Source organism: Dicentrarchus labrax, unplaced genomic scaffold, assembly GCF_905237075.1.
Source record: "Dicentrarchus labrax unplaced genomic scaffold, dlabrax2021, whole genome shotgun sequence".
Lineage (NCBI taxonomy): Eukaryota > Metazoa > Chordata > Actinopteri > Moronidae > Dicentrarchus > Dicentrarchus labrax.
Genome location: NW_026136724.1, coordinates 20,511,975 through 20,525,651, shown reverse-complemented (window position 1 = coordinate 20,525,651; position 13,677 = coordinate 20,511,975). Strand labels below are relative to the sequence as shown.

The window sequence follows — 13,677 nt, the reverse complement described above, 5'->3', positions numbered from 1 at the left end:
ATCTTGTACTACATTACATTTGATTACACGACAGAGATATTTAATTACATATTCAATTAAGGCCAGAGTTTAAAACCGGGAAATGTTTTTAGCTTTAAGTTTGGATTACTTGCTGGTCCAGTTACATATTACGATCTTTAGGTTCTCAACCTTTAAGAGTCCCGACCCCCCCAGAAGACCCGGTGGGTAACTTGGCACCGTCACCCTGCCGTTACTCTGACAGATGGGCTCTGGATCAATATCTTATACTGATTATCTGCTGTTTTACTTTACTATAGTTACTGTAAAACCTTTAAATAAAAGCCGGTCTTCTTTACAAGCCTGGTGTGGTTTTTATAGAAATAATCTGGATGTATAAAACCTCTTAAAGCCCACCGGGTCGCCTGTTCGAGCCCCGATTTTAAGCTGCTTAGATCTCCTACACGAATATATAGATTTAGTCACTCGGTTGGATCAGATCGCTTTAAACCACCAGAACATGTTTTATTCTGGTTTACGGTAACCGACCCGCTGATGTTCTTATTTCTGCAACACATGAACTTCCCCTCCGGCGATCGATAGAGGAAGATCTCATCCGCGCTTGTAATGGAGTATTTATCACGCCGCTACTTCTAAACAACAACCTGAATACTTGCAGTCCACCTGAACCTGGACGGACCCGAACAACCCGAAACAACCCGAAACACCCGAAACAACCCGAAACACCCGAAACACCCGAAACACCCGAAGCTTTAAACTGCATCAGACACAAATCACATCCTCTCTCTCTCTCTCTGTGCCCTCCTTTCTCCTCCTTCCTCGCTCTCCCTCGTTAATACACACCATGAATATTACATTCATGAAAATAGGATGCTCTCTCTCTCTCTCTCTCTCCTGCACACGCTCACTCTGAAGGTCTCTCGTCCAAAGCAACCTGCAGCGATCGACTGAATGAATCCATCTGGAGATCATATTCAACGCACTCAGACACACACACACACACACACACACACACACACACACACACACACACACACACACACACACACACACACACACACAGCTGGCGTTGGTCATACACAACCAGCCCTCTCTCTCTCTTTTCAATGTCAGCAGTTCACACCAAATGACGCTCGACCACACATGTATGTTACACGCGCTGCAAACACGCTTATCCCTCCATCACACACACACACACACACACACACACACACACACACACTCTCTCTCTCTCTCTCTCCCCCAGTGTCTGTCTATGTCTCTCTACCTTTGTTCACCCTGCGCAGGATCTGGCAGCGACATTTAAACGACACGGCGATCATGGTGAAGCCGAGCCGAGCGTCGCCTCCCCCCCCAGCGCCATGCAGATGCAGCCACCAAAAACACTACACCTCCCGCTCCTCCTTCTCTTCTTCTTCCTCCTCCTCCTCCTCTTCCTCCCCCTGCGAGTGACTGAGTGACGGACGAGCTCCTCAAGCAGAAACCATCATGGGGACGCCTTCCGCGGCTCGGCAGACGAGAGAGAGGGAGCGCTGCAGATGTGAAGCTCCTCCATAAAATGAGGCAGCGGAGGAGGGAGGGAGGGAGGGAGGCAGGATGGGGGGGAGGGAGGACAGGGAGGCAGAGTCTGCGCAGATGGGAGGATGAAGAGTAGGAGGAGGAGGGGGATGATGGAGGGATGGTGGAGAGGCAGAGGGAGGAGGGAGGCTGCTGTATCCCTCAGCTGGTTTCTAATGTGTTTGTGTGCAGCTGGATGGAGGGATGAAGGAAGGAAGGGGAGATAAAAGGATGAACGTACGGAATAAAGGAGGGAATAAAGAATAAATAAAGAAGAGAGGGAATAAAGGAGGGAATAAAGAATAAATAAAGAAGAGAGGGAATAAAGGAGGGAATAAAGAATAAATAAAGAAGAGAGGGAATAATCAGAGAGAAAGAAAATCAAAGGAGAAGGAAGGATGGAAAGAGGAAAATATGGATGGAACAAAGGAAAGGAAGGAAATATGAGAGGAAGAAGACAGAAGTAAGGAAGGAAGGAAGTAAATAAAGGAGGCAAAAGAAGGAAGGATGACATGAAGGTAGAAAGTACTACAGTATGTTATCGAAGTATAAATCCTGAATCCTACATTTCCCATAATGCAACTGAATACCTGTCTTTACATTATGCATTTTATTTTCAGCGAGTATTTCGTATCGTCAATATTCGTATTGGCTTCAGAAATCTTATTGTTGTCAAAATGTTATTAAAATTTGTTAGAATATTATTTTAAAAAATTAGAATATTATTTAAAATTGTTAGAATATTATTTAAAAAATTAGAATATTATCAATAATTGTTAGATTATTAAAAAATGTCAGAATATTTTTCTAAAAAAATTAGAATATTATTTAAAATTGTTAGAATTGTTAGAATATTAAAAAAATTTGAATATTATTTTAAAAATTGTTAGAATATTATAAAAATTGTTAGAATATTTCTTAAAAAATTTGAATATTATTCAATAATTGTTAAAATTGTTAGATTATTATCTAAAAAATTAGAATATTATTCTAAAAAATTAGAATATTATCAATAATTGTCAGAATATTATTAAATTTTTTTTTAATATTATCAAAAGTTGTTAGAATATTATAAAAAAACCAAAGAAAACAGTAGTAGAGTATTTTAACAACCCATTAAAGCAGATATTTACTACAATACTGCGCTCTAACATATAATACTGGTACAGTTTGACTGACAGCTGGAGGTGAAGTTAATAATCAATACAGACTAATAGAAGGAATATGTGTGTTTGTGTGAGCAGTATTTTGTTTTAAAGAGCAATACTTTGTGTTTTACTTCCTGGTAGAGAACCAATAATAGAGCAGCTGTTCTGCTCTCTGAGGTGTGATTGGCTGAGGAGGAGGAGGAGGAGGAGGAGGAGGAGGGAGTGTCTTCGTCCAGCAGGTAGTGAAGTGGTCAGACATGTGGGTCAGTGTTCCAACAGCAGATTACACCGGATTACTGTGTGTGTGTGTGTGTGTGTGTGTGTGTGTGTGTGTGTGTGTGTGTGTGTGTGTGTGTGTTAAAGGTATTAACAGTGATATTACCATAACTGCAGCAGAATACAGGTCAACATACAGAGACCCCCCCTCTCTCTCCCCCTCTCTCTGTCTCTCTGTGTCTCTCTCTGTCTCTCCCCCCTCTCTCTCTCTCTCCCCTGTCTCTCCCACTGACAGGATAATAATGTGTTATAATATAACTGAGGGGTTCTGCTCTCGGGGTCTCTGATGAACTGAGGTGGTCTCTGTGCTGCCCCCTGCTGTTCACACAGGTCACCGGCTGCACTCTGAGCCTGTTACGCCCCCTGCTGGAGACAACATGGCAGCACAGCAGGAGACAGCAAACAGTATCTATACGTCTGTACTCTCTGTATGAACCCAGCAACATCTGAAGAACCAGAACCAACGGGAACCGGTCTAACCAAAACCAGCAAGAACCAAAGAAAGCAGAACCAACTAGAACCAGAGAAAGCAGAACCAACTAGTATCAGAGAAATCAGAACCAACTAGTATCAGAGAAATCAGAACCAGCAAGAACCAGAGAGATCAGAACCAACTAGAATCAGAGAAATCAGAACCAGCAAGAACCAGAGAAATCAGAACCAACTAGTATCAGAGAAATCAGAACCAACTAGAACCAGAGAGATCAGAACCAACTAGAACCAGAGAAATCAGAACCAACTAGTATCAGAGAAATCAGAACCAACTAGAACAGAGAAACAGACAACAGAACCAGAGAAATCAGAACAAAAGCACCCAAGAACCAGAGAAATCAGAACCAACGGGAACCAGAGAAATCAGAACCAACTAGTACCCAGAAAGAACATAGAACAAGAAAAGCAAACCACAGAACCAGAGAAACCCAACTAGTACCAGAGAAAGCAGAACCAACTAGAACCAGAGAAATCAGAACCAGCAAGAACCAGAGAAATCAGAACCAACTAGTACCAGAGAAAGCAGAACCAACTAGAACCAGAGAAATCAGAACCAACTAGTACCAGAGAAATCAGAACCAACTAGTACCAGAGAAAGCAGAACCAACTAGAACCAGAGAAATCAGAACCAACTAGAACCAGAGAAATCAGAACCAGCAAGAACCAGAGAAATCAGAACCAACTAGTACCAGAGAAAGCAGAACCAACTAGAACCAGAGAAATCAGAACCAACTAGAACCAGCAAGAACCAAAACAATCAGAACACCCTAAAAATCAGAACCAGCCCAAACCATACAGAACCAGAGAAATTGAAGCCAACCAAAACCAGTTAAAAACAAAAAGATCCCAAACCGGACCAGACCAGAAGCAGAGACTTCAGAACCCTTCAGACTGAGGACCAGTATAAACCATATAGAACCACAGAACCAAAGTTCTGTTACTTAAGGACGTTTTCCACCATTCTGAACCGCCATGTTTTCTACAGGAGCCCAGAACAGACAAACCACATTACGACCCGATCTCTTTCCCACGTGTCGCAACGTACGACTTCCCCACTAGACGGCGCTAAATACTCGACGCCGGCCCTTTAAATAAAGTAAGTGAACACTTGTAGTCCTACTTCCTGTAGTTCTACTTCCTGTAGTTCTACTTTCTGTAGTTCTACTTTCTCTACTTCCTGTTTACAGTCGTCCCTGTGTGCACATCAGATGTAATAACACCGTATAACGAGCTGATGAAGCCCGTCCTACTGCTGTCAAATCAACCACCCCCCCCCCCCCCCCGACCCCACGACACACACACACACACACACACGGCTGCAGCTGTTACCATAGAAACAAGCTGATGAATAATTGAGGCGAGAGAGAGAGAGAGAGAGAGAGAGAGAGAGAGAGAGAGAGAGAGAGAGAGAGGCCCAGCACCGTACAAAGAGTGATTTTGAGAGATGAAAGAAGCGTTCACACACACACACACACACACACACACACGCACACACACACACAATTGTTACACTCTGATTTTGGTTATTTTGAAAATGCTGTAGGCTGTGATGATAACCTGTAGTGTGTGTGTGTGTGTGTGTGTGTGTGTGTGTGTGTGTGTGTGTGTCAACACCCACCGCCCAAAGTTAAACACGTGGGTTTGAGTCACCATGACATCTCCTTATGTAAATACACGCACACACACACACACACACACACACACACACACACACACACACACACAGAGTCACAGAGTGCTAATGACACTGTTCCAGAGATGAAGAAGAGGAGGAGAGGAAGGAGGATGTGTAAACCTTTAATTAGTGCCAACAGTCGCAGTCAGACCGACAACTTTACATGTGTTGCGAGGACCAGATGGGAGCGACGGCTCTGTAATCAACAAACCGAGAACACCTCAGATCATCACATCAGCTGCTCTTAGACCGTCTGCAAGACTCCCAAAGTTTCTATCAGACCTCCTTTAAAAGCCTCAGTCAGTCCGTCTCGAACCCAATCCCATTGGTTCCTACTGAATCCTTCAACACACAAATATATAGATATAATAAATATATATAAAAGGTTCAGCTGCTCACTGTATCAGACATTAGTTTCAGAAGTATCCTGTTGAAGTGTTGAACTCACAACTTCTGACAGTTTATATAATGAGGTGTCTTAAACCTGCAGTCTCTGTAACAGCCAGCAGGGGGCGGCGCCGTTACCATTCAGTCTTATGGAGAAATGAGCCGACTTCTCAGTTGATTTATGAGCTCAGTAAACAGTTTCCTGATGAGTTTCTGGTCTCAGTCTCTAGTTTCAGTCTTCTTCCATACAGCATGATGTTCATTTAGTAACTGATGGTCCCATTTAGAGTAAAACAGACCATAAAGCAGGGTATGCTTTAGGGCGGGGCTACCTTGTGATTGACAGCTCATTCTCAGTGAGTCCGTCCAATGAAAAATACACTAAAAACCAACAAAAAATACACAAAAAATCCTAAAAAATACAAAAGAAATACAGTAAAAATACGCTAAGACACAAAAATACACAAAAAAAATACTAAAGCATAAAAAATACAATAAAACTCACAAAAATTACAAAAGAAAAACACTAAAAATAAAAGACAAACAGATGAAAACGCACCAAACTCAGATCAAACAGTGCTGATCAGATATGGATCCAGATTCTGTTGTTGACTATTTCTCTCCTCAAATCTGTTCACAAACACATTTTACTGTTAATCTGGAATACCAGATCCTGTGTGAGCAGGCGAGCCGCCATCGTTTCCTGATACGGACGAGTCGAAACTGCGACGACCACAACGCCATGACACTATGATAGGCTCACAACTCATAGGACACAAAAAAATAATCCTCTGAAGCGCCATGCAGCGCCCTGGCCTGTTGATGGCGCTCAATCCACCGTTAGAGGATCACCAAAGTTATTAGGTTTCCATCCTCTTTGAGTGGTGAACGTCTGTGTCAGTCCATCCGGTTGAAGTCAGGATGTTTCACTCTGAAGCAACGTGTTGGACCAACAGACGGATCAACTGATGGACTGAAATCACTGTTTCGAGAGCCAATCTGCTAATGTGCTGAAAACACTTTTGGTTGGACTCTAATGGTTCTGTCACCCTCGAGCCGGTCTCATATTTACTCCCAATGGACCTCAAACGGCTCCACCCAGCAACAGAGTGCTGCAGGACTGAGCCCTAAAACCTGGAAATGAGTTGGCGTTCCAGTTCCCTCAGTTTGGATGCCTGAAATAAGATCCTAAGAGATTTTCATGTTTCGTTCTACGACATTAAAATACGTCAGTAATGTGAATATTTAAGCTTTAACGTGTCTCAACAAAGGCGGCTGCTAACACAGAGGTTGTCATTAGTTCGCCTTTACAGCCTCGTTTTAAACACGTTCTCACCTGCAATCCCTCCAACTGGTTACACATGAGTTTATCTTTACCTAGTTCACCTACCCCGACTGTAGCACCTTCAGAGTAAAGAGATATTTATCTTAATTTTACCCAAACTACACTGTACTTTATACATTTTCCATCCCTGCAGCGCTCTATAATAACACTAATACATGAAGACAAAACGTTTCCATAATATACATTAAAATGAATTATTAAGAATCACTCGTTCCTTTTTAAAAACATCCACTGAAACCAGTCTGATGTAGGTTTCTAGTAATGCTGCTGACTAATAATCAAACAAGCAAACATAATCTTCCCGATGCAGCTGTAGATCCATTAGCGTCCCGATACAGGCGTACAGCGCTTACAGGGTTTGTGTTTAGGAGGTTTTAGTGGAGGAAAAAAAAGGAAGCAGTTGTTCTTTAATTTAGGAGAACTAATTAAACATCATATCCAAATAATAAGGGAAAGTGCTCCAAATCCCGAGACGCCTACAGATTAATTAAGGTGAACTTGCTCTACTTTTTCCTCTCTGGCTGCGTGTGTGTTCATTTCACTCTGAAGATAACTCCTCCGCCTCCAGACCAGCACAAATCGAATCCCAGCAAATGGAAAAGTGGAAAACGTCTGAATGCCGGCGGAGTCGAGAGGAGTCTGACACATTCACACATTCTGGCTATTAAAAAACAGGTAGGTGTTTGGTCAGCGTCTGGTTCATGACGGGACCGCCGACCGCCGCCAGAAAACACAGGTAAATAAAGATGCTTTTTGCTATTAAAGGACAGAAAAAGGAGGGGAAAATGGATAGAAAAAGGAGGGAAAATGGACAGAAAATGGAGGGAAAAGGGACAGAAAAGGACAGAAAGGAGGTAAAAAGACAGAAAAAGGAGGGAAAAGGGACAGAAAAGGACAGAAAGGAGGTAAAAAGACAGAAGAATGAGGGAAAAAGGACAGAAAAAGGACAGAAAAGGACAGAAAGGAGGTAAAAAGACAGAAAAAGGAAAAGGACAGAAAAGGACAGAAAGGAGGTAAAAAGACAGAAAAAGGACGGAAAAGGGACAGAAAAGGACAGAAAGGAGGTAAAAAGACAGAAAAAGGAGGGAAAAGGGACAGAAAAGGACAGAAAGGAGGTAAAAAGACAGAAAAAGGAGGAAAAGGGACAGAAAAGGGACAGAAAAGGACAGAAAGGAGGTAAAAAGACAGAAAAAGGAGGGAAAAAAGGGGGGGATGACAGGAAAAAAACCTGTTTTCTTTACTTCATCAATTTCTACCAGAATCAGCTGATCAGATTGAACACAAACACAAACTTCCTCTCAGCTGCCCGTCTTCCTCTTTAATCTCCATCATGTTGAACACAGGACCAGTTATGCTAATGAAGTTCTTATTTAAAGCTTTAATTAGCAAAAAAAAAGTCAACAAGCTGCACACAACACATGACTGCTGCGAAACCGCTCCAGTCTGAACTCTGCATAACATCATTTCACCTCATTCATGTGCAGATTTATGCATCAGAACCATTCGACATGTACTGAGATCATCGAGCGTACGGGGGGAATATGGCGGGCGGGCAGAGAGGCAGCTGCCTAAAGGTGACATACAGGTGACATCACCGATGAAGGGCGTGAAAACTAAAATAACTTGAGTATGACTGGGGGCTTAACGCTCAATCAAAGAGGCAAGAGGGTGCGATGAGAGATTGAAAATGAATCTTTAAAAAGGTTATAAATACAAAATTCACTCCACACTGGATGTTGCACGAGAGCAGCAGCAGCATCTCGGACCAGAACAATGGGACAGATATTAAATAAAACTCATTAAAAGCGTCTCTGTTAGTGTTTCCAACAATCACCAACTCTGGTTTGGTGGAAATAAATCCTTAATTCACCGACGTAGATGATAAAAACAGCAGTTTCAGTCGGAGCAGACCGGCTATGGAAACAAACCACAGAGAGGCTGCGATACAACACAGGCAGAGGGAGAGAGACACCATGTGACTGTCTTTATATAGAGAATATAATGTTATAACATATATAACCTTTACGTATTTATTTTGGCTCTTTTTTGGCAAATCAAGTGTTTTTTTGTTTTTAAAGCACCGCTGAGGAGTTTTATTTTTTGACATGGAAGAAAAATATGTGGAATAAAAAAAGACATCGATTTTAATCCTTTGAACTGTCCATCACGAGTCCGACAACGTTACAGACGAGCACTGATATTTAAAACAAATCTTAATTTACTCGCAACCAACCCGGGTTAAAGAGGCCGAAACAGGCTAAAGAGAAACACACACACAAGATCAACGAGTGTGTGTGTGTGTCTCCGGGTTAGCCAGTCAACCAGCCTTAAATAGCCTTCATATAGAATCACACGCTGTGCTAAACACACACACACACACACACACACACACACACACACACACACACACACACACACACACACACACACACACACCAAAAAAAAAACAAAAACACACACACACACACACACACACACACAGAGACAGCTAGCTGGTAGCTGCGAGAAATGTCTCCTGGCAGCTCTGCAACACACAGCCATTTCTTACAAAGCTCAGTGAGTTATTAGCACCCACACACACAACACACACACACACACACACACACACACACACACACACACACAGCTTTAAATAACTAATGTGAAATGTACACAAAAAGAGGATTCACAGGTGTTTAGATTTAATGTTAAAGAGTTCGGTCTAGACCTGCTCTATTTGAAAAGTGTCCTGAGATAACTTCTGTTATGAATTGGCGCTATACAAATAAAATTGAATTGAATTTACAATATTTGAGTATTTGTGAGACTTTCGGCGCAGCAGAACAACCTCCTTTCTCCACAAACACGAGCTAACTGCAGTTATTGGTCTGAGACAACGAGGACGGATACCAAAGTGAATCCGTTATCGTCTGCTCGCAGCTGGAAGCGCTCACACACACTTTAATCAGCGCAAACAGTTCAGTGGACGGCGAGTTCGAGTTCCCGCTGGAGATTCCTCTGGAGGGAGACGGGTGAGTCGAGAGTTCACCCACAAAAATTAAAATGAATCTCGTTTATCGCTCAGGATGCGTAACTGAGGGCAACTGAGGCTTCAGCTGAGAGGAATACACAATGTGAACACACTCGTGAGGAGATCAGAGAGTTTTCTCTTAAGCAACAACTCCAGATATTCTCTGTTTGATGTCTTTGTAAATGGAATATCTTTGAGTTTTGGGAGGATAAAAGAAGCGTATTTTTTAGATTATACCATATTTGTAATAAAGAATTTAAGTATTTCTTTTGACTTTGGAAACAATTCTACTTGTTTGTGATTTTTTTTGTGTGTTTTGTTCAGAAAAGGCAGGAAGTATGCGTAGAGACTCAATGAGCCCAGTCGGCGGTACGAGACGCAGCGTGTCGAGGAAACAAACATCTGATCTGAGAGCGCGGCTAACGGCGGGCCGAGCTGTGCAGGAAAACTTCCATTCAGATTCTGTTCAATTTGGCTAAATGTTAGTGTTTGAGTTTGGCGGCCGTGTTGCAGAGTTTGGCGCCAAATTGCATCAACAGAGCGGCGGAGTCTGGATCTTTTTCCACAGCAGGAGCAACTGAGGCTCATGGGTATTTCAGTTTTTAGGGCTACATAAACGACAAACTGGGGTCCGGGGACCAGCGGGGGTCCTTGAGTGGGTCCAGCAACAGGAGGAATCTAATACTTTAACTTTTATCACATTTCTTCAAACCTAGATGTAATTAAGAAGTGAAATCCGCAGTCTGTGGCATGAAAAGGTTTGGGAACCCGGTTTTAATTAACCTGCAGTGTCCTGGTGGCTTTGGAGGTTTATGATGCTGACGATGTAATCACAGCTCCTCTGGTTCTTCTGTTAATCCCTCATCTTCTATCAGCTCTTTACTGGTTACTTGGTTTTACGGGGGGCTAGAAAAACTAAAAATGTATACACATCTCAGCATTTCGTATATTTCTGTGAGGAAAACGAAATAAAATAATTTTTTCAGATGATTTAAGATCTGAACACAAACTATATATTCACAGCGTTCACTCTCTGATAGATACGCAGTTAAAACAACCACAGAGCTACCAGAACAATGAGAACAAAACACAAAAAAGAAGCCTTTTAAGTCTGTTTGATTGTTGAAAAATTATAAAAAATATATATATAACACAGAGAGAGAACTTTAGAAAAACGTTCTAAAAATACTCATCTCTGATTCACAGGAAATAATCTGCTCAGAATTCATCCAAATCTCTGTTTTACACAAACTCACTGCAGTTATTGAGTTCACTGTTTATCAGCTGCTCTTCACTGTTATTGTTATTATTGAATATAATATGAAATATATCACTCAATCAGTTAATCAATGATAGAAAACAGTTCCCTTCAAACACAAACTGTCACATGTTCTCAGTTCACACTGTTTATAAGCAGCAACATCTGAGCAGAGGACAGAAAAAGTAGATCCAGGATGTAGAGACGTGCAGGACTGAAGACTCTTCACATGTGAGACACCAACGGACCCGGACCAGAGCAGAACTGAACCAGCCCGAATGTGTGTGTCCTCATCTTAAACTTTACCAAGCTGCTCTGCACTCACACGTTCACATTCACCCGTTCACACACCGATGGCTCAGTACGCAGCCACAGTGTGATCCACCGGTGCACCGACTCCCAGAGTGGACCTCAGCACCGAACGGCAGCTGGGAAACTTAGAAGGAGCAGATTTCCACACACTGTTGTTCCTCGCAGACTCTATGTGTTTATCTTTAATAAATACAACCCTGTGAAGAAGATTAAAACGGTTCTTTGGTTCTCGGTGTTACAGACGCTTTTTATTCAGAACCCAAAAAAAGTAACGAGGTCCGAGACGGAGCCCCAAGACGAGAATCTGAAACAGAACTGGAACAAAAGACTGAACCAGAATCTGTGTGTGTGTGTGTGTGTGTGTGTGTGTGTGTCCCACATTCCTTTCCACTGTCAACACTTCCTCCCTTGTTATTACCCATAAACCACCTGGCCCCCTGTCACCTGGATACCTGAGTGAGTGTGTGTGTGTGCTGTAACTGAGCAGTGCTACGCTAACGACCTTCATCTATAATAAAAGACCTTACACACACACACACACACACACACACACACACACACACACACACACACACACACACACACACACACTCGGGGCTACTTCTAGTGCCATAATCTGTTGATAAGCTCCTCTCTCGCTCTCTACAGTATCTCTCTACCTCGCTCGCTCCTCCAGCAAGACAATAAAACAAAAGCCTCTCTCTCTCTCTCCCCCTCTCTCTCTCTCCCCCTCTCTCTCTCTCTCCCCCTCCCTCCCCCTCTCTCTCTCAGTGTTTCTCTATGGGACTCACTCACTCAGTAGGTGTGTGTTGTACTTGCTGGTGTAGTAGTAAACGTCTTCGTAGCCTTCCTGGTAATCGTCATCCGCCCGGTACCTCCTCCCTCGCCTCCTCCTGCCCAGCAGGCGCAGCAGGGCCAGGAACCGCTCCATCACCACCACGCCGGGTCCGAACCGGGAGCCGGTGCCGGGCCGAGCCGGGCCGGGCTAAGCTAGGAGCTCACAGCGAGGCTAATAACGACGAGAGAGCTAACGGAAAAGCCTTATTCCACAGAGGCAGCGAGAGAGAGTGGGATCAGGTTTCCTCCTCGCTTCCTCGCTTCTGCACACGCTCACACCGACACAGACACACCTCTGGATGTCACACACACATGTGTTCACACACACAAACACACACACACACTCTCTCTCTCTCTCTCTCTCTCCCTCACATGCTCTTTGTATTCTCTGCTCTATCTGCAGCCTCCCTCTCCTCCTCCTCTGTTCCCGTCTTCTTTCGGCTGTTGGTGCATCTAGCCGGGCTCAGCCAATCACAGGGCTCGCAGCTCACACACACACACACACACACACACACACTCGCTGCTCTCGCCCTCTAACACACCACTCCTCCATCTCAGCACTCCATTGTGTGTGTGTGTGTGTGTGTGTGTGTGTGTGTGTGTGCGGACGCTGTAAATGTTCACTTGAAGAGTCAGCAGAGAGCTTTGTTTCCTTCATTAGCTCCTTCCATCCTTTACTGCATCCTCTCTTCCTTTGTTATTATTCCTTCCTTCCTTTGTTCCGCTGCTTCCTTTATTCTTTCTTTCCTTCCCTGCTTCCTTTCTTTCTCTATCCATATTTTCTGTTTCTCTTTTCCTACCATCCTCTCCTCCTCCTCCTCCTCTTCGTTCACACACACTCCAGCGAGGGGGAGGGGAGCTCTTCAGGCATGTGGGTGAATTCCAGAGAGTGGTCTGTAATTGAACACTGAGGGGGAGAGAGAGAGCCGAGGAAACGAGGTGAGAAAAGGATGAAAGGAAAGGAGAGGAAACTAGGAGAGGAGGGGAGAGACGAGGAGGAAGAGGAGAGGAGAAAAAAATACAGAGAGAGGAGGCGAAGAGATGAGGATGATGAAAAGAAAGGAGAGGAGAGGAGACAAGGAGAAGAGGACGATGAAAGGAAAGTAAAGGAAAATATCAAATAAGAAAAAAGTAGGAGGAGAAGAGGAAACAAGGAAAGGAGAAAAATATACAAAGACAAAGAGAGGAGGTGAGGATGATGAAAGGAAAGGAAAGTAGGAGGAGAAGAGGAGGAAATGAGGTGAGGAAAGGATGAAAGAAAAGGAGAGGAAACTAGGAGAGGAGGGGAGAGACGAGGAAGAAGAGGAGAGGAGGAGATGAGGATGATGAAAGGAAAGTAAAGGAACATATTCGTCGAGGAAAAAGTAGGAGGAGAAGATGAAACAGGAGAGGAGGATGAAA

General features: G+C 43.4%; 1 protein-coding gene across 1 annotated transcript in view; it reads right to left on the bottom strand.

Annotated features, from left to right (window-relative positions):
* The window catches only part of grip1 (glutamate receptor interacting protein 1), a 43,725-nt gene extending 30,934 nt beyond the window's left edge, over positions 1-12,791 (bottom strand). Inside the window, 1 exon segment of the mRNA XM_051393128.1 lies at positions 12,235-12,791. Coding sequence (XP_051249088.1) covers positions 12,235-12,370 — 136 coding nt within the window. The 5' untranslated portion in view covers positions 12,371-12,791.
* Between the last annotated feature and the right edge of the window lie 886 nt (positions 12,792-13,677).